At 43.1% G+C, this 26,710-nt stretch overlaps 1 protein-coding gene across 2 annotated transcripts in view; it reads right to left on the reverse strand.

Moving 5' to 3' along the window:
- Positions 1-26,710, reverse strand: part of DNAJC17 (DnaJ heat shock protein family (Hsp40) member C17) — a 968,483-nt gene that overhangs the window by 483,866 nt on the left and 457,907 nt on the right. For both annotated transcript variants that reach the window (XM_044074193.1, XR_006365217.1), the window contains exon 10: positions 24,476-24,634. In XM_044074193.1, coding sequence (XP_043930128.1) covers positions 24,476-24,634 — 159 coding nt within the window. The remainder of the gene's footprint in view (positions 1-24,475; positions 24,635-26,710) is intronic.

Here is a 26,710-nt window from a genome sequence, read left to right on the forward strand (position 1 = left end):
TGGAGTTACATGTAAACGACCCCTTTACGTAATAAACTACTGATCTTACTGTAAATGAGTTTGCTGTCAAAATGTGCTTGCAATATTTGCATAAGCCACATTTCTTAGTTCCCCCTCCTGTTCTTGATTTATCAATTTTTGTTTCCAGTAGTTTTTTCATGTTTGTTCCCCTCCGATATGTTATTACCGGAGTAAAATTCAATATTTTAGAAACATTATTATCCAATGAGAGGTAACACCAATATTTCCTTACTATTTTGCCTATCTCAATTGCTTCTAAACAATATGTAAATGTAAAGGCAATTGAAAAATGAATGACTTGTTTTTTGTTTTTTATTTTTATATTTATTTTTATTTTTATTTGTACAAATTTACAATTTATGACATTTAAGTCATAGCACTAGCACTTTAAAATATTATTGGCAAGTTAATTTGGATAATTGAGAGCATATGTATGCATATAAAAACTGCATTGTAACAGAACATTTTTTGTCTGAAGAAGTTCGACTACTAAGTGGAACGAAAACGAGATGCAGCGCACTACCGCTTGTGTTTCTTGTACCTTTATTGCTGTCAGTGGCGAGTGACTTGGAGAATAAATCTTTAAAACTTTAAAACACTTTTGAATTGGTGCAGAGGTCCGTTTTTACTTTACCGGTTATTCAGCTTGTTTTCACTTCCTGGTTTGCTGACCCATGTTGGTGTTACGTGAATGTAACCTCCCTGACATCACAGATGCACAGGTGAAAGCTGCCCTCTCAAAAGCAAAAAACACAGCATCTATGGGACCGGATGGTGTCCCAGGCTGTGTCTTACACGAGCTCCAATAAGAACTGAACCCTCACATTAAGTCACTGTTCAAACTTAGTCTTACTACAGGATATGTACTCAAAGAATGGCGTACAGCTACAGTGGTCCCACTCCACAAAGGTAGTGCCACAACAGACCCCAAGAACTATCGCCCCATAAGCCTGACTAGTCTGGTCTGTAAAGCTATGGAGCGTATTATCATGGAACTCATAAACAAAGACATTGGGAGCCTCCAGACACTGGACCCTACCCAATTTGGCTTTGTTAAGGGCAGATCTTGCCTCTTAAACCTAGTTGATTTCTTTGAAACAGTTACCAAAGCCATAGATGAGGGCAAGGTAGTCCACACAGCCTACCTGGACCTCGCAAAAGCCTTCAACACAATACCCCACTCGGGCATCATAAATAAGCTTACCAGCTTAAATATCAACCCCTATATCACAAGATGGGTTGCAAACTGGCTCAGGGATAGAACCCACATGGTCAGAATCGCAGGTGCCATGTCCGAATCCAAACCAGTTACAAGTGGCATCCCACAGGGCTCAGTTCTGGGACCTCTCTTGTTCGGAATATACTTCTCTGAGGTTCAGGCTAACACAGGGGGATTATGGCTGACAAAGTTCGCAGATGACTGCAAATTGGGGGCCATAATTGAATCTCCAGCTGACACAAACATCCTCCAAAAGGGTCTCACACAGACAGATGCTTGGTGCCAGAGCCACGGCCTCAAGCTAAATGCAAAAAAGTGCATAGTCATCCCCTTTGGGAAAAACAAGGTGCCCAGAAATTACCACATAGGTGGTAATCCATTAAGTACGGAAGAAGTAATTAGAGATTTGGGGACCAATGTAGATAGTAATCTCTTCTTTGATAATCACGTTGCCAAAGTGGTTAGAAAGACCTTCTATATAGCCCACCTTATCACGAAAGGGTTCGCATCTAGATCAAGAGATGTCATTGTGCCCCTCTACTTGTCACTCATCAGGCCCATAATTGAATACATTGCCCCTTTTGGGATGTACCTTACCCGACACCTGCAGCAACTGGAGAGACCCGAAAAGTACCTCACCAAGAGGATCATGGGCTACAAACAGATGTCCTATGCAGCTCGACTAAAGAAACTCCAGCTCTACTCAGTTGCTTACCGCCTATTCAGAGGCGATCTATGCCTGACGTACAAAGCCATGTCAAACTCAAAATTAATTGACATGCTCCACCTCAAAAAACCCAAGTCCCTTAGAGCTACATGCTCCAGGGACTTAAACCTCAGCACAAAAATAAATAGGACATGCTGGAGGGACAGATTCATTTCCCAGAGGCTTCCCTCACTCTGGAATAGAATCCCAATTCATGTTAGACATAGCCCCTCGCTGACCCTCTTCAAGCGAAATCTGGATGCGTGGATGGGAAATCGCAAATTCACCCCAGGATCTCTTCTGTGTCCCTGCTAGACAGAGGCACAGTAAACTAATCTTAAAGGGTACCTTCTGTAACCTACTTTACAGAGGCACAGTAGGCTAATCTAAAGGGAGGCGGAAGTCAAATACACTCTGGCTAGGCTTATAAATGCCCTAGGGCAGATGGCCTAGTATCTACCTATGAACCTATGAGTAGGGGAGAAGAGCAATAGCTTTGTTTTATTAGGGTTTAATATCAGCTGTTGATTAGAGATCCAGTTTTCCACTGTATTAAAGGTTTTCTGGGTTAAACTAAGGAGATTTGTAGGGGTAGAGGTTGAGCAAGTCAGGGTGAAGTCATTGGCATACTGTACACAGGTTGTGTCTGGGATTAGTGTGGAGGTCATTGATAAAGAGTTAGAGAAGAAGGGGACCTAATATGGAGCCTTGAGGGACACCAAGGGTAATGGGGAGAAGGGTGGAGAGTTTTGTCCTCCCAAAGGATAGTCTGCTGTCTTCCACTAAGATAAGATTGAAACCACTGTATGCCATGGTTGTTTAGGGATATTTTATTTACGGTAAATAAGAGTAGCTGGTGGTTAACAATGTCGAAGGCCATCACCCTCTCTCTCTCATTCTTTCTTTTCTCTTTGTCAAATCGACTTAATCTTAAAAATTCTTGACTGCTAATTGCCTACTCCTCCTTGTACTTGTTCTCAAATTACATGTATTTCTACATATTTCGTTGATATCTCTATGTATGTTAACAATTATGCTGTATTTTTACTGCACTGTAAGTTATCTAATTAATACTGTATTCTGTGTTATTTTTGTAATAAATACGCTTGGAGCTTTTCTCCTCGGGTCTCCACTGAAAATGGGCATGTACGCAGTTGGACCTACCCCGGTTAACAAATGTGAAATAAATAAATAAATTCAGCACTTTTCTCTACTTCCGCTGCCAAACACTGTATGGACTACACTGTCACATATTAAAGTTATAGAACTCTTCACACAAAAGCTACTTTAACATAAAAAATGATACTTAATCTAACCTTAACAAAAGCAGTGACCAGAGAAGACATCTAACAATGTGAAGCACTATAAGTTCTGTTGGGGCTGTGTTTAATTAAATGATCGCAGTCCAAAATTAGGAAAAATAACAGATAAAGGCATAAAGAAATATATTAATCATCAATAAAACATAGTTACTGAAACTTCTAGGGGACAATACCTTCAAGCCCAAGAAAACAGCACATTCATGTATGTGATGACATGCTGTAGGGCACCTTTGGCACCTTCGTAGAGGAAGAGGAAATATTTATCTTCCTTAAGAGAAGTACCATGCAGATGTCAAGCTCCTGTCACAGATTGTTTTCCTTCTTTTCACTCCAACCATCAAGATAGCCAGACACAAGCAAACATAACTTTAAGTATTGCTGTCTTTATTCTGCCTGACACAATTGCTGTACTTCCCTTGCAAACCATTTTGACTTGTTATGAAACCTTTTGCTATTTATTTCTGTAACCTGTCATGTAATCTGTGATAAACAGTTTATAGTATTAGGTGCCAGAGTCACGAACATCACAGTCACAAAAATAGCATTTTTTTAAAAGATTTTTCTTGCCACACCTGTACCAATACCTCCCATAAACCCTTATGAACCCTAGCTCTACAGAAGGACAAGGCTCTCTATTCGACCTTACCAGCCATTCAGTAAAACAGTTTAATGTACCTATCCAGGCATGTCCAAAGGGCAGTTTCTGGTGTACTCTCCAGTCCAACTGGTGAATCTGGGCATTTTAAAGCAATGTTACAACTGCCTCATGTACACAGACAACCCTCTTCTCCTACCAACAAACGCTAATACATGCGAGAGATGCAATTATACAGCCAAACTGGAGGCTAAGCTCTCTCAACCCAACACTGGATCAGACAGTCAAGAGGAGAAGAGAAATACTGGTATCACACCACCAGTCTTACATAGACCCATTAAACCAGTACCGGCAAAAAACACACATAAATACACAAAAACATACTCAGAGGCTCTAAATAAAAATCTGCAAAAGCAACAGAGCCCTCCAAAGCAGACATCCAAGCAACCCCCCCCAACACAAACCATGAAACACATACTTCACAAAACCAGTGTGTCACGCAATCACAGCCCTCAAGGCAAAATAACATACCGAACATACTAGTAATACGTGACTCTATAGTCAGGCACACTGACGTCCCACTCACTAGGCTGAATAAGGAGAAGGTTACTGTTAGCTGCCTGTTGGGTGCCAGGATCCGCCACATAACACAAGCACTCAGGTCACTCCAGAACAAGTACAAATACAACTCTGTCATTGTCCATGTTGGTTTGAATGACCTGAGCCATACCACCCTGGACTACATGAAAAGAGACATGGAAGGGCGCTCTGATCATGTAGCCCAGGCCATTATGACCCTGACCCTGAGTAGCATCCTGCCCTCACCAAGAATTATACCACACTATAAAGAAAAAAATATAAATTTCAACAATTGGCTACGTTTCTGGTGTCATTCAAAGGGAATCCAGTGTCTGTCTGCCTGGGATGACATGCTCGATAAGCCATGCTGTTTCGCTAGAGATGGCTTGCACCTGTCACCCTTAGGCTTTCGAATATTGGCCAAGGCTCTTGCCAACCCCATAGTGCATTTTTTAGGCAAGGCTCAAAAGACAAACCCACCACCGTAAATAGCACAAGTAACAAAATCTGAGGTTAATACTACTCAATGCCAGAAGTCTAAACCTCAAAATGCACGCACTCGAAGCACTCCTCAGTATGGAGAAAATCGATATATGCACAGTAACAGAAACCTTGTTTAAGGCCCCAGAGAGCACTCCAGCAGTACCAGGCTACAACTCATACCATACATTTCGGCCACAGAACCCGGACCGAAATACAAAAGACGGGGGGAGTATCCATATATATCAAGGATACCCACACCTCCAGGTTAGTGGCACAGCACGATGCTTCAGAGATTATCCACGTGCAACTAACAACAGGCAAAACTGCAATTCAAATTGTAGCTTGTTACAGATCACCCACCATGTCTCAGGACCCCCATTCTGCATTTCTGGAAACACTGGGTAACATAAAGGTCCTACCAAACACCCTAATATTGGGCGATTTCAACTACCCAAACATTAACTGGGAGAACTACGCAAGTACTAACTCCCTTGCCTAACATTTCCTAGATTTTATAAACTCAAATGCCCTGGAACAACTGGTCAACACTCCCACCAGAGGTGACAACATATTGGACCTGGTCATCACCAACATGGGCAACCGGTGTTCCACACCGGAGATCAATACCTCGCTGGTTAGATCAGACCATAAACAAATCAGTTTGGATATCCACATTCCTCCCCCACCCCCAGACAAGGAAACCACAGTGAAAAACTTTTCAAAAGCAAAAGTACAGTTGTGTACACTTACCATAAATGTAGATGTTCGAGTGTCTTCACTGTTGCAGTCATGACTGTAGGGTTCTCCCCTGCCGGCAGGCAGTCTTCGGTCAGCCAGAATCCCAAAGTCTGGGTCCGGCGTCGGCTGTTCAGCCATGTTCCCTGACGTCAGAGCGTCAGGAGTACAAAGCTGACAGCCGACGCCATGTTCTCCAGTTTTTCTTGCCCCAGATGTCAGGAGTTCCAAAATGAGTAAGATCCCATACCCTTTGCAAATACACCTCAGAAGAAGGGTGAAGAAAAAGGGACCACACATAAGAAAAAATAAGAAGGGACAGGAAGGAGGGAAACCCAGAATGCAACAGTGAAGACACTCGAACATCTACATTTATGGTAAGTGTACACAACTGTACTATGTTCATCGTGTTTCACTGTTGCAGTCATGACTGTAGGGTTGAATCCCAAAGCAGAATAAAAGGGAGGTGGTCATAAAGTAGAGGGGGCGGCTAAAAGGCCCTGCAAGACTGCAGAAGCAAAGCCTGCCCTAGACTTAGAGTAAAGAGGTAGATTGTAGTGCTTAGAAAAAGTATGCACTGAACTCCAAGTTGCAGCTTCCAAAATGTCCTTGGTAGGAACTCCTCTGAGGAAGGCAGCTGAAGTGGCAGCAGCTCTGGTAGAGTGAGTCCTTATAGTCCCTGGGATTTGCTTTCCATGGTGTGAATAGCAAAATCTGATTCCATGAGCAATCCATTTGGAAATGGTCTGTTTTGAAATAGCTTTACCTTGGGAACTTGAAACATAAGAAACAAACAATTGCTCTGATTTCCTGATGTCCTTGGTTCTATCCAGGTAAAAACGTAGTTGTCTGTGTACATCCAAGGAATGCAAGATCCTTTCCCCCTTATTTTGAGGAGTGGGGAAAAAAGTTGGCAAGTGAATAGTTTGATTTAAAGCCACTTTGGAAACCACCTTAGGCATGAAAGTAGGATTAGTCCTTAAAGACACCCTGTCTTGATGAAAAATAATATAAGGTTCCACAGCCATGAGAGCTTGCAACTCCGAAACTCTCCTGGCAGAGGTCAGAGCTAACAGGATAGCTGTCTTCCAAGATAAAAACTTGATGTCAGATGTGGCAGCAGGCTCAAAGGGAGGCAAGGTGAGTTTTTCCAAAACATAGTTGAGATCCCAAGCAGGAATGGGAGGAGATCCAGGGGGCCTTAACTCATTACATCCGAGTGATGTCTCCAGGTGCATCTGCAGTTACCAAATATTGCTTGTTCATATTTGCATTAATAATTCCATAACCATGCTACATACAAGGTATCAGAATATCATATATTGAAGCATATTTGATGGCAGACACAATTATTTTGATATTTGACCTTTGTCAGTGAGTGTTTGTTAGAATTGTATGGTGATAACTTCATTTTAGGTACACACTCAAAAGAGATGTACTGGAGGGAATGAGTTAGGTTCTTAGCTCCTCTGAGAAACTGTCTCATGAGCTGGTGGGAAAAGATTGGAGGGTCTGTATTATAATGAGCAGAAATAGCAGAGGCATGTATCTTTATGGAAGAGAAAGAGAGACCCTTATGTAAGAGGTCTGTCAGGTAAAGTAAAATCAGAGGAATGTTAGGAATAAGAGGATCAGAATCCTGAGCCTGTGTCCAGGAACAAAATCTTTTCCATTTTCCTGCATAAGATTTTCTAGTGCTAGGATGTCTGGCTTCTAAAATGACATCCATAACCTGCTTGGGTAGGAGAGAAAGAATCAAAGACCCTGGATTAACCAGGCCGCCAGGCTGAGAGTTTTGACATGGGAGTGCAGAACCTGGCCCTAGTGTTGGGACAGAAGGTTCGGAATCTGTGGTAAAACCCAAGGGGGCTCCAAGCAAAGGTTTTTCAGTGTTGGGTACCAAAACTGTCGAGGCCAATTTGGGGCCAGCAAGATTATCATCTTGGGCTTGTCCTGTTTGATCTTTAATAATACCCGTGGAAGAAGAGGAAGAGGCGGAAAGGCATACCCCGAGAGGTTTCTCCAACTGAATGATAGTGCATCCACTTTCCAAGCTAGATCGTGGAATGTCCTGGTGCAAAAAATCTGTAGTTGATGATTGAGGTGGGATGCAAAGAGGTCTATGTGAGGACATCCCCAGACTGCTGTAATCATCTTGAATATTTCGGTGTCCAGCATCCATTCGTGTGGGTCCGATAGGTTTCTGCTCAGACTGTCTGCCAAGAAGTTTTGCTTCCCTGGTAGAAACTGAGCTTGAAGGTCCAGATTGCAAGCTAGAGCTGTGTTCCAAAGATTCATGGCTAGTCTGCAAAGGGGATAGGAATGAGATCCCCCTTGCTTGTTTATGTACCACATAACTGTGGTGTTGTCTGTCCGTATCAGTAGTTGTCCTGGTTGTAGAAGATTCCTGAAGGCCAATAGAGCTTTCTGAATGGCTAACATTTCCTTTAAATTGATATGCAGGTGCTTCTGATCCTTTGTCCAAAGGTCCTGCAGACAGTTGCCCTGAAAATGGGCTCCCCATGCATAATCTGAGGTGTCCGTGGTTAGTATCCGAGTGGCAGGAGGCAGACAGAAGGGTTTTCCTTTGTTTAGAGTACATGCCTTGGAAAGACAAGGCAGGACGGAGATCTGTATGTCTAAACTGTGGCAATGCTGAGACCATACACTTTTTAGGTACCACTGAATTTTCCTCATATGTAGTCTTGCATTTGGTACGAGAAGGATGCAGGAGGCCATGTAACCCAAAGCCTGAGGAATCTCCTTGCAGATAGCTGAGTTAATGTTGCCAAGGTTTTGAAAGTTGAAGCCAGCTGTAATTGTTTTTCGTATGTCAGAAATGCCATCTGGGTTGTTGTGTTTAGAGCAGCGCCCAGAAAAATTATCTGTTGTGAGGGTGTCAAATTTGACTTTTTTATGTTTACAGTGAATCCCAGGAACTTGAGAATATTCTGAACAAACTCTAGATGCTGGAGTAAGACATCCTTGCTGTCTGTCTGAATAAGACAGTCGTCCAGATAAGGGTAAATTTGAATTCCCTTGAGTCTGCAATAAGCTACTACTGGTGCCAGGCATTTGGTGAAGACCCTGGGCGCAGTAAACAATCCAAAGGGCAGCGCAGAGAATTGATAGTGCCTCGATCCGGCCTTGAACCTGAGGTATTTTCTGCATTCCTGCCTGATGGGAATGTGTAAATATGCCTCCTTTAAATCCAAAGTTACCATCCATGCATTTTTGGTCATCATTGGAAGTAGCTGCTGTAGAGTAAGCATCTTGAATTTTGGTATCTTGAGAAAAGTGCTCAAGACTGACAGATCCAGAATGGGTCTCCATGAATTTTGCTTCCTGGGGACTAGAAAGAGCCTTGAGTAAAAACCTTGTCCCATCTTTGAAAGTGGAACTAGTTCTATGGCTTTCACAGCCAAGACAGCTTCCACCTGGTTTAAGGCCTCTAACCATTGATGTTTTGGAAGATCTGGCCATCCTCTTGGTCTTGGTAGGGTATGAAAATGGAATTTGTAACCTCTTGAAACCACATCCATAACCCACTTGTCTTGGGTTATACGAGTCCAATTTAGGTGAAAAAGAGAAAGTTTTCCTCCAAGAGGGGCTTCCAGGCAAGAAGTTCCTGCAGCCCAACAGAGGGAGTCATTGAGTCTGTTTTCTATGAGCTTGCGACCTGTCCTCTCCTCCCCTAGGGGTGGAAGCAGTCCACTGTCTTGGTCTATAAGAGGCTTGTGTTTGAGGCCTTCCTCGGGAGCGTCTGTATCTACCCCTCTGAGGCCTGTCTGAATTGGGAAAGGACCAATTTTTTGTAGGCCAATTCCTACTAAATCTGGGTGGCTGTACTTGTAAGAAATCCTTAACTGTTTGCATGGATTTTGCCTTGTCCTCCATCTTCTTTATCACCTCTTCAGCTTTAGATCCAAACAAAACATTATGCTGAAAAGGAGCATCCAGTAATTTAGCTTTTACTTGATCTGGCAAATTTTGTTTCTTTAACCATGCATGCCTTCTAATGACTGTGCCAGAGGCAGCAGCCCTACAAGAAGCCTCCAAGGCATCAAATCCACAGTGTAAACCATGCTTCCCAACTTGTTCAGTGGCATGCATTAAGTCATGTAATTCCTTATCATCTGCACAGGCGGAAATGGAAGTAAGCTTTTGTTTTAAAACAGACAGGAGAAATTGCTGGTATTTCAGCATATGAAACTGACAGTTTAAAGCCCTAATAGATAAAGTAGCAGAAGTGTACACTTTTTGCCCCATCCTTCTAAAGATCTGGAATCCTTCTCAGTGGGAATGGGGTTTTAGCAGAAGCGGCCTTAAACCCCTTAAGACCCTGAGAAATGGTTTCAGGGTCAGCAGTAGGATTCTTGTATAAAACTGGTGGGAATCAGGAACCCTATAATATCTGTCTGGCTTAACAGGCGCTGGAGGAAAAGAGTCAGGAGTTAAGTTAGCCTCCGAACAGCATCATCCACAATATCCAAAATAGGAGGAATAGCCACGCCTCTATGTTCGGGAAGAAGAAGAAAATCCCTTAGTCTTTTCTTAGATTCTGAGTACTCCTGTCCTTCCCAGTGAAAATGTTCCCTCATTTCATGCAAAGTTTCCCCAAAAGAGAAATCCTCAGGGGGAGAAGCTGAAGGAATGGATTCCTCAGCATCAGAATCCTCATAAGGAGGGAAAGAATATTCCTGGTCAGAAGAAGAAACTGAAGAAACAGAAGCCTGATCAGAGGAGTCATAATAAACTTCCTGCCTTGGCCTTTTATCTGGAGGGGGATGTGAACCTCTAATCATAGTAAGTAAGTCCTCCGCCATCTTAAGTAACTGTTTCTGAGACTTGGGTGCTGGATCAGAAGAGGCCTGGGCTGCAGTCTTTGATTTGGAAGGAGTCTTTGCCTTTGTCTTTGGCTTTGCCTTTATTAGAAGCTGAGTAGGCCTGAAAACCCCTTCGGAAGCCGGCACCTGCACAGCGGCTCCGGACCCATCCGAAGAAGCATTGTCCGAAGATCCTGCAACAGAAATATTCAAAGGCCTATTTGGCTCCTCGTGGGAGTCCGTTTCGGCCATCGGTTCCGAAATGGCCGATGACAGGGGCTGCAAAAGCGCCTCACTGATGACGGCCAAACCTGAAGCTGGCTCTGCTTGTACAACATCATCTGATTTGGACCTCGGAGGCCTGTCTTTATCCTTGCGTCGTTTGTGAACTCCGGTAGCCGGAACCATATCCGACGACATTTTATAATTAAAACGCCTACCGAAGTAATGAAATGCAAAATCGTACCTTCGTTTAATCATACGTTGATTGAATCTAGCACAAAACCGACAACTAGCTACGTCGTGGTCAGGGCCTAAGCAAGGAATACAGTAAGAATGAAAATCCTTATGAGGTATTTGCTTCCCACATGAAATACAATTATTAACTTTTTCTGACATCGGACTGGAGCAAGAAAAGTTTCAACGGGTACTTAGCTTTGAGTAGGAGAAGAAAGTCTTCGGACTGAAGTTCGTTTATAAAAAATTGTCAGGAGACAGCCGACCGGCACTTGCGAACTGCTATCACCGCACGGCAAGAAAGACTGGAGAACATGGCGTCGGCTGTCAGCTTTGTACTCCTGACGCTCTGACATCAGGGAGCATGGCTGAACAGCCGATGCCGGACCCAGACTTTGGGATTCTGGCCGACCGAGGACTGCATGCCGACAGGGGAGAACCCTACAGTCATGACTGCAACAGTGAAACACGATGAAAATCTTCACGTTACCTAAGATGGAGATGGAAAGTTTCAAAGCCCCCATGCTAGAGGATAATGCTGTCCAAGCTGCAAAATCCTTTACTAATGCATTCTACGGGCACCTACAAGAATGCAAGGATCTTGCTATCCCATGCAAAACCAAGACTCACTCTTCCAAGAAAAGGAAACCAGTCTGGTGGACCCTGCCATAAATAAGCTATACAATAGAAGAAGGAAACTAGTACAGAAAAGAGTAAAATCCCAAGAAGGGAAGACATCCCTGATCAGTATCAACAAGACACTATGATCCCTCATAAAATCATCCAAGGCAAGCTTTGAAAGAAAACTTGCCAAGGACTCCAAAGATAACCACAAGGCATTCTTTAGCTATGTCAAGAATCTAAGTGGCAATGCTCAGATCTGCTCGGAGTTAGTGCAGAATGGCACAAAATACACTGAACCAATCGATATTGCCAACATCCTGGCAGACAGGTTCAGTGCAAACTTCACCCCCCCCTCACTCCAAAAAGGGCCCATAACCATACCAGAAGAACGAAGAGCTCCTGAAATCACAGACACTCAGGTTAAAATAGCCCTCTCCAAAGCTAAAACACAGCATCAATGGGACCGGATGATGTCCCAGGCTGCGTCCTACATGAGCTCAAAGATGAACTAACCCCTCACCTAAACACACTGTTCAAACTCAGCCTCTCCACAGGCTACGTACCCATAGAGTGGTGCACAGCAACGGCTGTTCCGCTCCACAAAGGTGGAGCCACAACAGACCCCGGGAATTATTGCCCTATAATCCTGACTAGCTTGGTCTGCAAGGCTATGGAGTGCATCATCATGGAACTCATTAACAGAGACATTGAGAACCTCCAAACACTGGACCCTACCCAGTTCGGCTTTGTTAAGGGCAGATCATGCCTCCTAAACCTGGTGGACTAATTTGAGACAGTTACCAAGGCTATAGACGAGGGAAAGGTGGTACACACAAGCCTACCTAGACTCGCAAAGGCCTTCTACACCATTCCCCATTCTGGTATTATAGACAAGCTCATCAGCCTGAACATAAACTCCTATGTCACAAGATGGGTTGCCAATTGGCTCACAGACAGAACCCACATGGTGAGAGTTGCGGGAGCTAGGTCTGACTCTAAACCGGTTACAAGTGGCATTCCCCAGGGCTCAGTCCTAGGACCCCTCCTGTTTGGCATATACTTCTCAGAGGTACAGACAAGCACAGGACTATGGCTGACCAAGTTAGCAGATGACTGCAAACTAGGGGCTATAATTGACTCAACGGCTGACAGAGACATCCTCCAAAAGGGTCTCACTGAGACTGATACCTGGTGTCAAAATCATGGCCTCAAGCTAAATGCCAAAAAGTGCATAGTTATTCCCTTTGGAAATAACAAAGTACCTACAAACTACCACATAAGTGGTAGTCCCCTAAATACGGGAAACATAATAAGGGATCTGGGGACCCAAGTAGATAGTAATCTCTCCTTTGATAATCATATTGCCAAAGTGGTTAGAAAACCCTTCTATGTGGCCCACCTAATCACAAAAGGGTTTGCATTCAGATCAAAAGAGGTCATTGTGCCCCTCTACTCATCACTCATCAGACCTATCATACAGTACAATGCCCCATTTGGGATGTAACTTACAAGACACCTGCAACAGCTGGAAAGAACACGGAAGTACCTCACCAAGAGGATCACTGGCCTCAAACAGATGCCCTATGCAGTTCGACTGAAGAAACTCAAGTTGTGCTCGGTTGCATACCGCCTGCTCAGAGGTGATCGCTGCCTGACATACAAGGCCATGTCCAACCCAGAATTGATGGACATACTCCACCTAAAGAAAACCTTATCCCCTTGAGCCACATGCTCTACTGATCTAAACCTCACCACAATAATAAATAGGACATGCTGGAGGGATAGATTCTTGTTTCAGAGACTTCCCATGCTTTGGAACAAGATTCCAATCTATATTAGGCAGAGCTCCTCGCTAACACTCTTCAAGAGAAACCTTGACGAGTGGATGGGAAACAAAGTTTACCCCGGGGATCACCTCAGTGGCTCTGCTGGACAGAGGCACAGGGAACTAATCTAAGGGGGTGGGGAAAGCCAACACATTCTGGCTAGGCTTATAAATGCCTTCGGGCAGATGGCCTAGTACCTACCCATGAACCTATAATGAAATTTTATTTTAAATCACAAAGTTAAGCACTTCCTTCCAGTGTGACACAGACTTCATCACAGCTGGAAAATGATCATCAGTAGACTGAATAAATACAGTTTCAAGTTAGTTTGGTGTGTATTTGCTTCCCTCTGAAGTTACATATCTGTATCATGTACAACCCATTGTGCTCTACTAGACATTTACTAATCAGATTTATTTTTGGCACTCAGAATACTGTACTAGTTATTTAATTACTTTAGTACAGTACTTCATTTTCCAATGAAATGGGGCTTGATGCCCAGTTGGACTATCCTGGTAAACAAATGCAATAAATACATAAATACATAATCAATCCCAGCAGCATTGCAGCCCTCATCATGCCATTCTGAAGTATAATAAAATAAACAGGGATGACAAAAGGGCTCCTGCAATGCATAAAAAATTTAATTTGTTTTGTGTCTGGTAGGCCTACTGGTTAACAAGTGCCTCTCTTTAGGGGTGGCCTAGAAGTACTTTCTGGTTAACGGACTTCACGGCTGGCCTTAGGCATAGGCAAACTAGGCGACTATATAAGCCAGCCTTGTAAAGGGCACAATTTTTTTAGTTATTTAATTTTTTATTTTTGTCAGTCCATGCACTCCCTGTCTCTGTCGTGGGTGCCTGACCACAGGGTGAGGGGGGCGAGTGCCCTCCCACTTTTACAGCTGCAGGATGATCACGGTATTAGCGTCCACACCTTTAAGGAGGAATATGCATGCCAGTGTGGAAGTAAATACATTCTGCAGTCATGTATGAAATTTAAGACAGCAGTTCTGTTAAGAGGGAGGGCTAAGTCTGTGTGTGCTTATGTGTAACTTAAACCATTCGCTTCTGTATGCAACAGAAAGTGTGTGTGTGTGTGTGTGTGTGTGTGTGTGTGTGTGCGTGTGTGTGTGTGTGTGTGTGTGTGTGTGTGTGTGTGTGTGTGTGTGTGTGTGTGTGTGTGTGTGTGTTTAACATACCGCTCAACTGTCCAGATTCAGGATCATAGTTTTTGTCTGTTTACTCATAAAATTTGTGGTTTTGTGGTAAATCAGGGAAGAATGAAATCACTAAATGATGAGGTATATGTGAGTTTCAGACTTCATATCCTTTAGAAAATGCAAGTTAACACAATTCCTGTTATTCTAGCAACTTTCCAAGTTAAAAAGAGCCATACTTAAACTCTATCCCTATTTTTTGGCTCTTGCACCCACATTATTTTAAGCTTTGTTGAGATTTCTTGCACTAAGAGGTTGAGAGGTCTGCATACCTCTTAGTGCAATGACCCGATTTTTCAGAATGTGCAGATTTTTCCTCATATTGTTGTCTTATTCCTCATAAAATTTGTGATTTTCTGGCAAATCACTGAGGACTGAAATTACTAAATGTCACACATTTGAGTTTCAGCCTTCATTTCTTTCAGAAAATGCATGCTAAGACAAATGTTGTTATTCGAGCAACGTTCGTAGTCTATAAGAGCAATGTTTATAATCTGTCCCTGTTGGGGGGGCCTTTGTCCCCCCCCCATTATTTTATGCTTTGTTCAAATTTCTTGTGCTCAGATTTGTTCACATTTCTTGCACTAAGAGGTTGAGAGGTATGGAGGCATGGTATGTAATGCCCCTCTTTGCCAAATATTTGGTGCATTTTAAGGGTGCCCACCTTTGTATAAGATGCCTAGTAACTATGAACTTGTAGGTTGCTCAGTCATTCCTTACTGCAATATTACTAGTTTACTATTTTTTTTTTAATATAATGTAGGCAATTAATTCTTCAAGGGCAGCAGGCACTGAATCTCCAGATGAAACACTGAGATGTAAAATTGTTTGACAGTAGCAATCTCTTCATTAGTTACCGATTTCTTTAATGGGAATTATTCAGATGATTTTACTTCTGCAGAGAGTGTAAGTACTGAGTGATATTGGTGGATTGTAATGACAGAAGTCTGAGTGCCCTTTTATAGTTGATATTTTCTGAAATGGGTAGTTTTATCATTACTGGTTCATACATTTTGCTGCACTGCTTATTAAAAGAATGTTTAAAACTACAAATTTAAAATGTATTCTAATAAATGGTGCTGTATTTTACAAGGAACATAATCAGGAAGGTGAATCAAAGAACAAATACATGTATGCATGACCATAAAAATGTGTGCAAGGAGTCTATTTTGAAAATAGCCCAAAGGTAAAGTTAATCCTTCACTGGCCAGATGCATTTTCTATGAATGTGGGGTTTCCCTGCTGTTCCAATGAAGGTGAGTTTCAAGGGCAGAGAAGTTTAATACTCATGCTAAGTTTGTTTTCATTGTGAGACTGTGTTTGCTTAGCAAATTGCTAGCTGTGTTTGTACTATTTTATTTCAATATCTGTAATCATTGTAGAAGTAAATAAGAAAACAGTATGCACAGTGATATGTTTGAACAGTCTTTATGGTAATTGGTGAGAAACAGTGAAATAATGAAACACGGGAATGGCTCGGGAGGGGGCTGCTGCTGGGGAGGGTAGGGGGGTTGCTGCAGGAGGGGCTGCTCTGGGGGGGGGGGTCCGATCTGCCTAGGGCCGTATTTGACCATGATCCAGCTCTGGTATTTAAAGTAGGAAATATGTACACAAATATAGTTACTTAACTCATTTGCGCCTATAGTCCTTATTCAGTTTGTGTAACAGCTTACCCATTAAGTGTGTTGCAGTATCTTTTCTTCCTATGCATTTAAATAATTGAAGGAAATGACTGGAGTAGCTTTCTTGGGGAGTGACCTTCCTGTGGGTGTGGCTGAAATAGGGGTGTTTCATGGGTATGATGTGGGTGCGACTTAAGGGGTGCTATAGCACTACATTGCCTAGGGCACCATTTCAGTTAAGGCCGGCCCTAACAGACTCGTTGAGTGTCACAGTTTTCAAACGGAGGCTGACAATCACATTCAGGACTAAAATGATGAAGTTCATTAGCAGATCATAGCCTGAATCCTCTGCCATCAACAAACCTTTAATCTAACTGAAATGTGACCCATTTCTGTTTGCTGCTGAAGTGCTTGTTGATGAAGTGTCATCTTTTTCACATGTCAAGGAACAGTGAACACCCCCCCCCCCCCCAAAAGTAGCAGAAAAGTACAGTTTTGTACCTACCATAAATGTAGATGTCTGAGAGGAATGCATCTGCAGTCTTTACAAATGGGTTGTCCTGTCGTCAGGCAGCCCTTCGGTCGGCCGGATTCCAAAGTCTGGGTCTGGCTTCGGCTGGTGTCGCACTTCACCCGACGTCATTGCGGCAGTTATTTGGGTATAAAGGCATCAGCCGACGCCATTTTCCTCAGTGTTTCTTGCCCCAGATGCCAGGTGCCCTCTTGGATGGCTAAATTTGGATAAATGCCAAAGTTTCCAAACAGTAGAGAGCAAACACACAAAATAAGCATGTATGTACATATATACAAAAAAATACACCATAATAGATCCCCCCAAGCTAGCTGAAGATTGGCAAATACCCTAGGAGTACCTCAGAGGGGAAGGAGGGTGGGTAATCCTGACTGCAGATGCATTCCTCTCGGATGTCTACATTTATGGTAGGTACAAAACTGTACTATGTCCTTCAAGGATGCATCTGCAGTCTTTACAAATGGGTAGAATACCATAGCTAAACTAGGGGAGGAGGAAATGTGAAGAGATTATGGTGTAGTTAGGATCCCTTGCAAAACAGCAGTCGCAAAACCAGCACGGGATCTAGAGTATAGAGGTAAGTTATAATGCTTGGCAAATGTATGCACGGAGGTCCAAGTAGCAGCCTCTATAATGTCCTTGGTAGCCACTCCTCGTAAGAAAGCTGTGGTAGTGGCTGTAGCCCTTGTGGAGTGAGGCCTGATGTTCTCTGGAGTTTTCTTTCCATGGTTAGAAATTGGTTTTCCTTCCTTTCCTGTTGCATATGCTACCAGAAGCTGGTCAGTTTTTCTATTGTTTTTTGTCCTGTCCAGGTAGTAGCGTAATTGTCTGTGTACATCCAAGGTATGTAAGAGCCTTTCTCCCCTGTTCTGTGGGTTGGGGAAGAATGTAGGAAGGTGGATAGCCGGATTTAAAGAGACTCTGGATACCACCTTAGGCATAAATGTAGGATTTGTTCTCATGGAGACTCTATCTTGATGGAAGATCAGGAAGGGTTGCACTGCCATTAATGCCTGTAGTTCAGAGACCCTTCTAGCTGAAGTTATTGCCAGCAGGAAAGCAGTCTTCCAGGATAAGTATTGTAATTCTGCTGTTGCTGCTGGTTCGAAAGGAGGAAGAGTCAGTTTTTCTAGCACAAAGTTCAAGTCCCATGCAGGCAATGGAGGTTTCCTGGGAGGTTTTACATTTTTAATTCCTCTCAGAAACTGTCTGAGCAGAGGATGCGAGAAGACAGGAGGATCCAAGCTGTATTCTGCTGAAATAGCTGATGCATGTATCTTGATGGAAGAATAGGACAGGCCTGTATGGAAGAGCTCCGCCAAGTACTCCAGGATGTTGGCTATGTTCACCAGTGTCACATCTTGCCCCTTTGCAGTACTCCAGATGAGATATCTTTTCCATTTTGCTGCATAATTCTTTCTTGTTGAAGGTCTACGAGCCTCCAGGATTATGAGTTTAACCCTTTGGGATAAATTTGGGTTAATTGCTGTTATGTAATGTTCCAGGCAGTTAGCTGCAGAGTTTTTAGGTTTGGATGCAGGATGTTGTAGTTGTTCTGTGTTAGCAGTAATGGGATCACGGGCAGTGTCCATATTTGTTCCCGGGACATGCTCCTCAGCAGTGGATACCAATGTTGTCTTGGCCAGTCTGGGGCTATCAGAATGATCCTCGGACGTTCCTCTTTGATCTTCAGAAGCACCTTGTGCAAAGGAAGTGGTGGGAATGCGTATGCTGTCAGGCTTTTCCAACTGAAAGATAGGGAGTCCACCTTCCAAGCAAGTGGGTGGTAAGTCCTTGTGCAGAATTTCTTCAACTGGTGATTGAATGGGGATGCAAACAAGTCTATTTGTGGTAATCCCCATTCTCTTGTGATGGTTTTGAAGATGTCCGGATGCAGCATCCATTCGTGGGCATCTGTTGTAGTTCTGCTTAATATGTCTGCTAGAATGTTTTCCTTCCCTGGTACATAAATTGCCTGTAACTGAATGTTGTAGCTCAGAGCCACATCCCATAGGTCCAGTGCCAGCCGGCATAGAGGGTATGAGTGTGTGCCTCCCTGTTTGTTGATGTACCACATAACTGTGGTGTTGTCTGTCCTTATCATCAACTGGCCTTCTTGGAGAAAAGGTCTGAATGCCTGGATTGCCAATTTTACTGCCATCATTTCTTTTAGATTTATGTGCAGATGCAGCTGGTCTTGAGTCCATAGGCCTTGAATGCACTTGCCCAGCATATGTGCCCCCCAACCGAGGTCTGAGGCATCTGTCGTGATGGTTTGTCTTGGTTGACTTTTGCAGAAGGGAAATCCTGTGTTTGATTGGCAGGCCTGAGCCCACCATAGGAACTCTTGCTTCAGGCATGCGATCATTGGAATTTTGGTTTCTAGGCTGTGCTTGTGCTGGGACCACAAATTCTTTAGGTACCACTGTAGCTTTCTCATATGCAGCCTGGCATGAGGGACCAGTATTATGCAGGATGCCATGAAGCCTAGAGCTTGTAGCACTTTTCTTGCAGTTAGATGGTTCTGCTTTGTTAATGCCAAGAAGTAGAGAGGAAGTTGCTCTTTCTTTTCTGCAGTTAGAAATGCCATTTGTTTTGATGTGTCCAGTTCTGCACCCAGAAAGGTTATTCTTTGGGATGGAATCAGCCTTGACTTTTTGTATTGACTGTATATCCCATGGCTTGCAGCAGGTAGATGACTCTTTGTAAGTCTTCTGTTAGTTTGTTTTGTTGTCCGCTTGTATCAGGCAGTCGTCCAGGTAGGGATAGATTTGAATCCCCTGAAGTCTGCAGTGAGCGATTACTGATGCCAGGCATTTCGTGAACACTCTGGGCGCAGTAGATAAGCCAAAGGGCAATGCTGAGAATTGATAATGCTCTGATCCTGCAAGAAATCTGAGGTATCTTCTGCAAATTGGTCTTATGGGGACGTGCAGGTATGCCTCCTTGAGATCTAGAGTTACCAGCCAAGACTCCTTGCCCAGCATGGGAAGAAGCTGCTGTAGGGTCAGCATTTTGAATTTTGGAACAATGAGGAATGTGTTTAAAGCGGACAGGTCTAGAATAGGCCTTCATTTGTTTTCTTTTCTTGGTACCAGAAAGAGTCTGGAGTAAAATCCCTTTCCTTGCTCCATAGATGGTACCTTTTCCACAGCTCTCATTCTTAATAATTGAGATATTTGTTTTAGAGCTTCTGTCCTTTGAGTAGGTGGTAGGTTTGGCATTCCTCTCTTTCCTGGTAGAGTATGGAAATGGAACCTGTAACCTTGGTCTATAGTTTGCAAAATCCATTTTTCTCTTGTAATGCATTGCCAGTTTCTTGAAAATAAGGTTAGCTTTCCGCCTAAGGGTGCTTCTAGTTGTTCCCTGGTAGGCGGTGCCACCGCCAAGTCACTGTGATTGAGTTGTTGTAGTGGTGGTGGCTGTATCCGTGCCTCGTTGGTTGTTACCCTGCCACTGGCGACCCCTGTAGGCACCCCTGGATTGGTTTCTGCCTCTAGAGCCTATTCCTGCCTCTTTGTGCCTTAGAGGAGTCCGGAAAGGACCAATTCTTGGAGGGCCAGTTCCTGCTAAACCTTGGAGGTTGAACTTGTAAGAAATCTTTCACTGTTTGCACAGATTTTGCTTTCTCTTCCATCTTTTTTAGTACCTGTTGTGCAGGGGAACCAAATAAATTGACCTTGTCCATAGGTGCATCCAAAAGCTTAGATTTGACATGGTCTGGTAATGCCTGTTCTTTCAACCATGCATGCCTCCTGATAACTGTGCCAGTCATGGCTGATCTAAAGGAAGCCTCCAGTGCATCATAGCCACATTTTAAAGAATGGTTACTAACCTGCTGTATGTTATGTACCATTTCTTGAACATACTTTTATCTAAAGATTCTTCAGAGGACAGCTTTTAGTCAACTGGTCAAGCATAAACTCTTGATATTGAATCATATGAAATTGGCAGTTCAAAGCTCTAGCTGACAAAGTAGCAGAGGTGTAAACTTTTTTACCCCATCTCTCTAAGGACCTGGATTCCCTTTCAGAGGGGAGGGGGTTTTTAGAAGAAGTAGCTGCTACAGCTTTAGGACCCTGGGAGACAGTCTCTGGATCTGCAAAAGGAGCCTTATATAAGTGGTGATGAGTGTCCGGGACCCTGTAGTACCTATCGGGCTTAGCAGGAGCCGGAGGTAAAGAATCAGGAGCCGAAAATCTGTTCAGCAAAGTCCGACCGACGTCTAAGCGTCCGTCGGTTAAAAGAAGCACAGGCTAGACAAGCTGCTACGTCGTGGTCTGGGCCTAAACAATGTATGCAATAGGAGTGGAAATCTTTATGAGGTATTTGTTTCCCACAAGATAAACAGTTATTAACTTTCTCTGACATCGGCTGAGGCAAGAAAGAGTCCCCAACGGGGTACTTAGCTTTATAGAAGTCTTCGAAGTAGTATTCGGTAGTAGTAATCTCTGGATCTGACCGACCGGCACTTGCGAACAGCTTCTGCTTCGGGCGCCACGCGGCAAGAAAGACTGAGGAAAATGGCGTCGGCGGATGCCTTTATACCCGAATAACTGCCGCAATGACGTCGGGTGAAGTGCGACACCAGCCGAAGCCAGACCCAGACTTTGGAATCCGGCCGACCAAAGGGCTGCCTGACGACAGGACAACCCATTTGTAAAGACTGCAGATGCATCCTTGACGGACATTCACTTTTAAAGCAACGACAGAGTGCATTTCCTTCTACCATTCCTTACACAGACATATGCACCCAGAATGGTCTATTTAAACAAGAAATTGGGAGGAGCTATCCAATGCTATCATAATATACAACCAGACATACATTACAGTGTTGAGATGGTCAATGCCAGGAATTAGGAGACTTAGTAGTGGAGTAACACAGGTTTCTGTCCTTCCAGAGTCCAGTACTGTTTAGCATGTATTTTTTTTCAAATAGTGGTGGCGCTGCGGTAACGATGTCGCCTCACAGTAAGACACTGACCGATTCGATTCTCAGCTAGAGCGGAGACATGCGTGAATGGGCGTACCTTTGTTGAAGATTGTGTGTTAGAGCTGGCAACTCAGCACGTAAAAATCAACTGCCAATCATTAGCGGACCGGAGTTCCGCTGTGGCGACCCCTAACCGGGAAAAGCCGAAAGACACAACAACATAAGGGAAACAGAAGAGAATCAATATATTCACTAACGACACAAAGATGAGGGCAGCAGTGCAGAATTGGGGGGGGGGGGTTGAAAAGACTGACCAAGGAGGTTAGAGCCGTCATACATGATGTTCTGTGAAAACAAATGAAACATACATACATAGTCTTTTCCCACCACCAAGTAAATGCAATGCAATCAAACACTAGTTGTAGCACTTTTGGTGGCCCTTATTCCTGAAAAAGTTTGACCTTAATGTATTTTCCTATACAGTTTTTATTGGTTTGGTTGCTTAACCACCTGCTCAGCTTCAGGATGCTGTAATGCTTTCTTATTACATTGTATTTTTGTTGTCTCCCATTTGTAAATCTGTTAGTCCTGCAGTTTCTATTACAGTAGCATTTCTGTCTCTGCTAATTTCTTTACAGTATTTATTTACATTGAACCAACTTTCAAGCATGCTTAGTGTAGCTGATATAAGCAACTCAGAGCCCAAGACATTAATGGAAACTATGTCATCTTAGTCATTGTCAGGGCTCCATCCCTGCATGCATAAAACTTGCTAAAGGCAAATGTTGCATCCATAGCCAATGCAGACTACTTGACCAGTTTAAGCAGCACATCTGAGAAATGGGAGGAAATCCATGACGATACAAGAACATGCACACTCCACAATAACTAGTATGTAGCGCATGAAGCATGGTGAATACACTCTGATATCCAGAAAAAAATAAATCACTTAAGCACTCCTATAGCACAGACCTGATCTTAACAACTGTTAAGCACCCTTTGCTTAACTTGTTAAGGTCAGATCTTGTGCTAGGCATTCAAATCTGCCAATACTGACCAGCAAAAGACAGGAGAAGAATAAAAAAAATGATTTTTTTCTGGCTGCTGTCAGTACTGAAAACATGCTCCTGACTTCCTTCTAACTTAGCAACTAGAATAACAGGATGTGCATTCACCTGCATTGCCTGAAGAATATGAAGTCTGAAACTGAAACATATGTCATTATTTAGTGACTTTAATACTCAAGAGATCTGTCTGAAAACCAAGGATTTAATGAGGATCAGACCAAGCATATGAGGCAAAACTCTGGATATTTTGCGAAAATCTGGACATCTGACAAGCATGGCAAGGTGACAGCAAACATAAGGGACTGTGTTACATTGTCTTTCTGACAGTGCTAAGTGCTTTACAGCTTTGAAAACTGGCAAAACACTTAGCATTTTTATTTTCTGTAACTAGTAGTACACAAAACAGACAAATCTCCATGCACTAAAAAACATGATGATTGTGTCTCTGATCATAATATTTAATTATGTGTTCTTGACAACTATGCTGAGATTCACTCTTGAGGTGAATTTCTTGGCATCAATGTACTGAACACATCATAAACAGGATATGATCTGCAACCCGATCATAATCGTCTATTTAGGACTGTAATCTGAAATTGTTTGTCAGCAACACTAACCACAATGCCAGACATGACACCCTCTATCTTCCACTGTTGCCTGTGACCCTCCACTTCATTATCAAGGCTAACACCTCGTACACATCAGTTTTAATAAATATCTTTAGTCATTCATTAATATTCATCTATCAACAATAACAATGACAAAAACATCATACTACATGTCATAGACCTAGAATGAGCCAGCTACTAAGATCTGTCCACCAAGTGTGCATTTCCTTCCTGCATACTCTACTTCCTTTCTTCAAGACATTTGTCTCAAAACATGTTAACATATCTACACTCTCCAGACCCCTACTGGTGAAGGCTGTTCTCTAGGTTTTCACTGCGGTCACAAATTTCCCAGAAATTACTCACCAGCATCATCTCATGTTGTTTTGCTTTAAAATCTTCTTCTTAAAAAATATTTTCATTTGTACCTTGACTAGAAATAAATCAGATTACGAAACAACAGGACTGACCAACTGGCAAACACAGTTTGACTGTTAATATTTCTAAAAACTACAATTTGGAGAAGAAAATGCAATTTTCTTCCACTTACAAATTTTTTCATGTTGTGCAACTGTCTTGTAGCTCCTGGTGCAGACCTTGTACCATTCTAATTTTCCTTCTCTGGACACTCTCAACCCTGTGTCACAGCTGAATTCTGTTTCCAGTAACTTCCTACTTTCTACAAATGATGTCTCTGACTAAGCATATCAGAATCCTTTACATTTCTTAACTGTCTACTCCAAACATTTTCCATCTTCAAGCAAAATAATGATACTGTTTTCTCCCTCCAGTATTACTGCTGAAGTTACTTCACTCACAGTGACACAACTACTGTTCTACCATTTTTATTTACTGAAACTACTGGCCTTCTTATTCTAGCTTCCAAACTATCGACTTACCCACTGATTTATCTGTTGAAAAACTAGCATCTTATAAGCATTAATTGATAATCTGTATGCGCATATGGTAACAGTAATCTACAGTCATCCAAATGCACTTTTGTCAATCTATCTAATGCATGTTATCCTTCTGCCTCGCTAGATTATTTATCTATAGAAACACTTGAAATAAACTGTACAAGTAGCAGATCTGAAGGCCTGACCTGTGATGTTGCTGTACGATTTCTGTTTTCCATATACGCTGCAAATGTGGCAGGTTGCTGTCTAGATTCATCTTGTGCTTCATGGTGTGGTCCTCCTTCCAACCATGAGATCTTCAGAGGGTTACTTATCAGGCCTTTTTCATTCTGAGCAGCGAGCTCCTAATATGTAATGCAGGAAAAAGAAAAAGTAAGACAGGTAAGTTTTCAACCTCAGTTACAGCACACAAAAGCTTACTTTTTTTTAGTATGGAGTGGATTGAGATATAAACCCTTTTCTGGTGTCACTGGGACAGTTTTTGCACCACCTCAAAGAAACAAAGTCTTCCCCCCACATTTCCACAACTTTGCCCCTAAAAGAGTGGGCACACCAGGATCAAGTAGCAAGCAATGATGTCAACTTACGTGTTTCATGGTTCCTGACAGACTTACACATAACTAATCCCCACTCCAAAGTCTCGTTTAAGAGACTGGGTCATTCTTTTTATACTGGCACGTTTAGCATTACTACTGTTAGGGATACAAGTCATGTGGTTTGGGTCAAGTTTAGGTGAAGCCAGATAAAAGTAAACATTCACAGAAGAAGGTATATACTTCTGTCAATGTAATTATTGAACATCCACCTAGTCCTCTAAATATAATCTGATGTCAGAAGTGTATACACACACAGAGAACTACAAGAGGCAGAATTATGTTATAAAGCTTTCATGAGTTTGTTCCATCCTTCACTGAAAAACTGTGCAGCTCCAATTCCCAGAAACCTTTGTTTAAAAAATATTCAACTGGCAGGTCTGGGAGAAAAAAAAATTCCTTATTACTTCCATAATATCCAGGGGCAGCTCATGCTACAGGACTGCAGTCCCCCAGCTGTGGAAAGAAAACAAAACAAGAAAACAAAACAAAATAAAAAAAATGTTCCCGAGTCCCAGAACGACTTGCACATGCGTGATTTTAGACTGGGAACTCTTCCGGAAGTCGTGTATGTGAGTTTCAGCAACTGGGAACTCCAGACTGCTTTGTCAGCAGTCTGGATAGGAGGAAAGGCCATCTCTGCCCTGCAACCCAGAAGTCTATGCGGTGACGACTGCACAGAATGGAAGATGTCCGGACAACAACGTCTGCAGGCTGCAGCCTGCTCTCACGGGGGGAACCAGCCTGCTGGAAACTGTTACCAGAGCCTGTGCAGGACTGTATATGGACTCATGGGGACTGTTACTGGAGCCTTCTTCTCTCTTGGCACAGGTAGGGAACTGAAATGAAAGGGGTGTGTGGGAGGACTGTTACTGGAGCCTTCTTCTCTCTCAGCACTGGTAGGGAATTGGTGTGTGTGTGTGTGTGTGTGTGTGTGTGTGTGTGTAATGCCCCAAGTGTTATATGGTGGTGGGTAGAGAAAGTACAGTTGTGTACCTACCATAAATGTAGATGTTCGAGTGTATTCACTGTTGCAGTCATTACACTTGGGTTATCCTGCTGGCAGGCGACCCGCAGTCGGCCCGAGTTCCAAAGTCTTGGTTCGGCATCGGTTGCTGTCACCTCTTCCCTGACGTCAGTGCGCCAAGGGTATAAAAGATGCAACCGACGCCATTTTCTTCAGTTTTTCTTGCCCCAGATGCCAGGTGCCCCCAGATAGGATGACTGGAAAAATAAAAATTATGTCAAATAGTATGCATGTACTAATATAAACATTTCTTTCATCTACAAGCAAATACACCACATAGGTTGTATAGAGATGAGAAGTACAGAAAAGTCCCAGCAATGAAGAGGGGGATGGTAGGTGGGTAACCTGGACTGCAACAGTGAATACACTCGAACATCTACATTTATGGTAGGTACACAACTGTACTACGTTCATCGTGTTTCACTGTTGCAGTCATTACACTTGGGTTGAATCCCAAAGCTGAGGTTGGGCGGCTGGGTCTAAATTGGATTTGGAAAGGCTACTAGGCCCTGCAGAACTGCAGTGGCAAAGCCTGCTCTGGATTTAGAGTAGAGAGGTAAGTGATAGTGCTTGGTGAAAGTGTGCACTGAGCTCCAGGTTGCAGCTTCTAAAATGTCCTTGGTTGGTACCCCTCTGAGAAAGGATGCTGAGGTGGCTGCTGCTCTGGTAGTATGTGGAATAATGTCCTTAGGCACCGATTTGCCATGTTGTGCATAACAGAAGCGGATGCAGTGTCCTATCCATTTTGAAATTCTCTGCCTTGTGATAGGCTTTCCTTGTGATCCTGCTGCATAGGCTAC

The sequence above is a fragment of the Protopterus annectens genome, chromosome 6.part0 (genome assembly GCF_019279795.1).
Source record: "Protopterus annectens isolate FY-2018-M chromosome 6.part0, PAN1.0, whole genome shotgun sequence".
Lineage (NCBI taxonomy): Eukaryota > Metazoa > Chordata > Ceratodontiformes > Protopteridae > Protopterus > Protopterus annectens.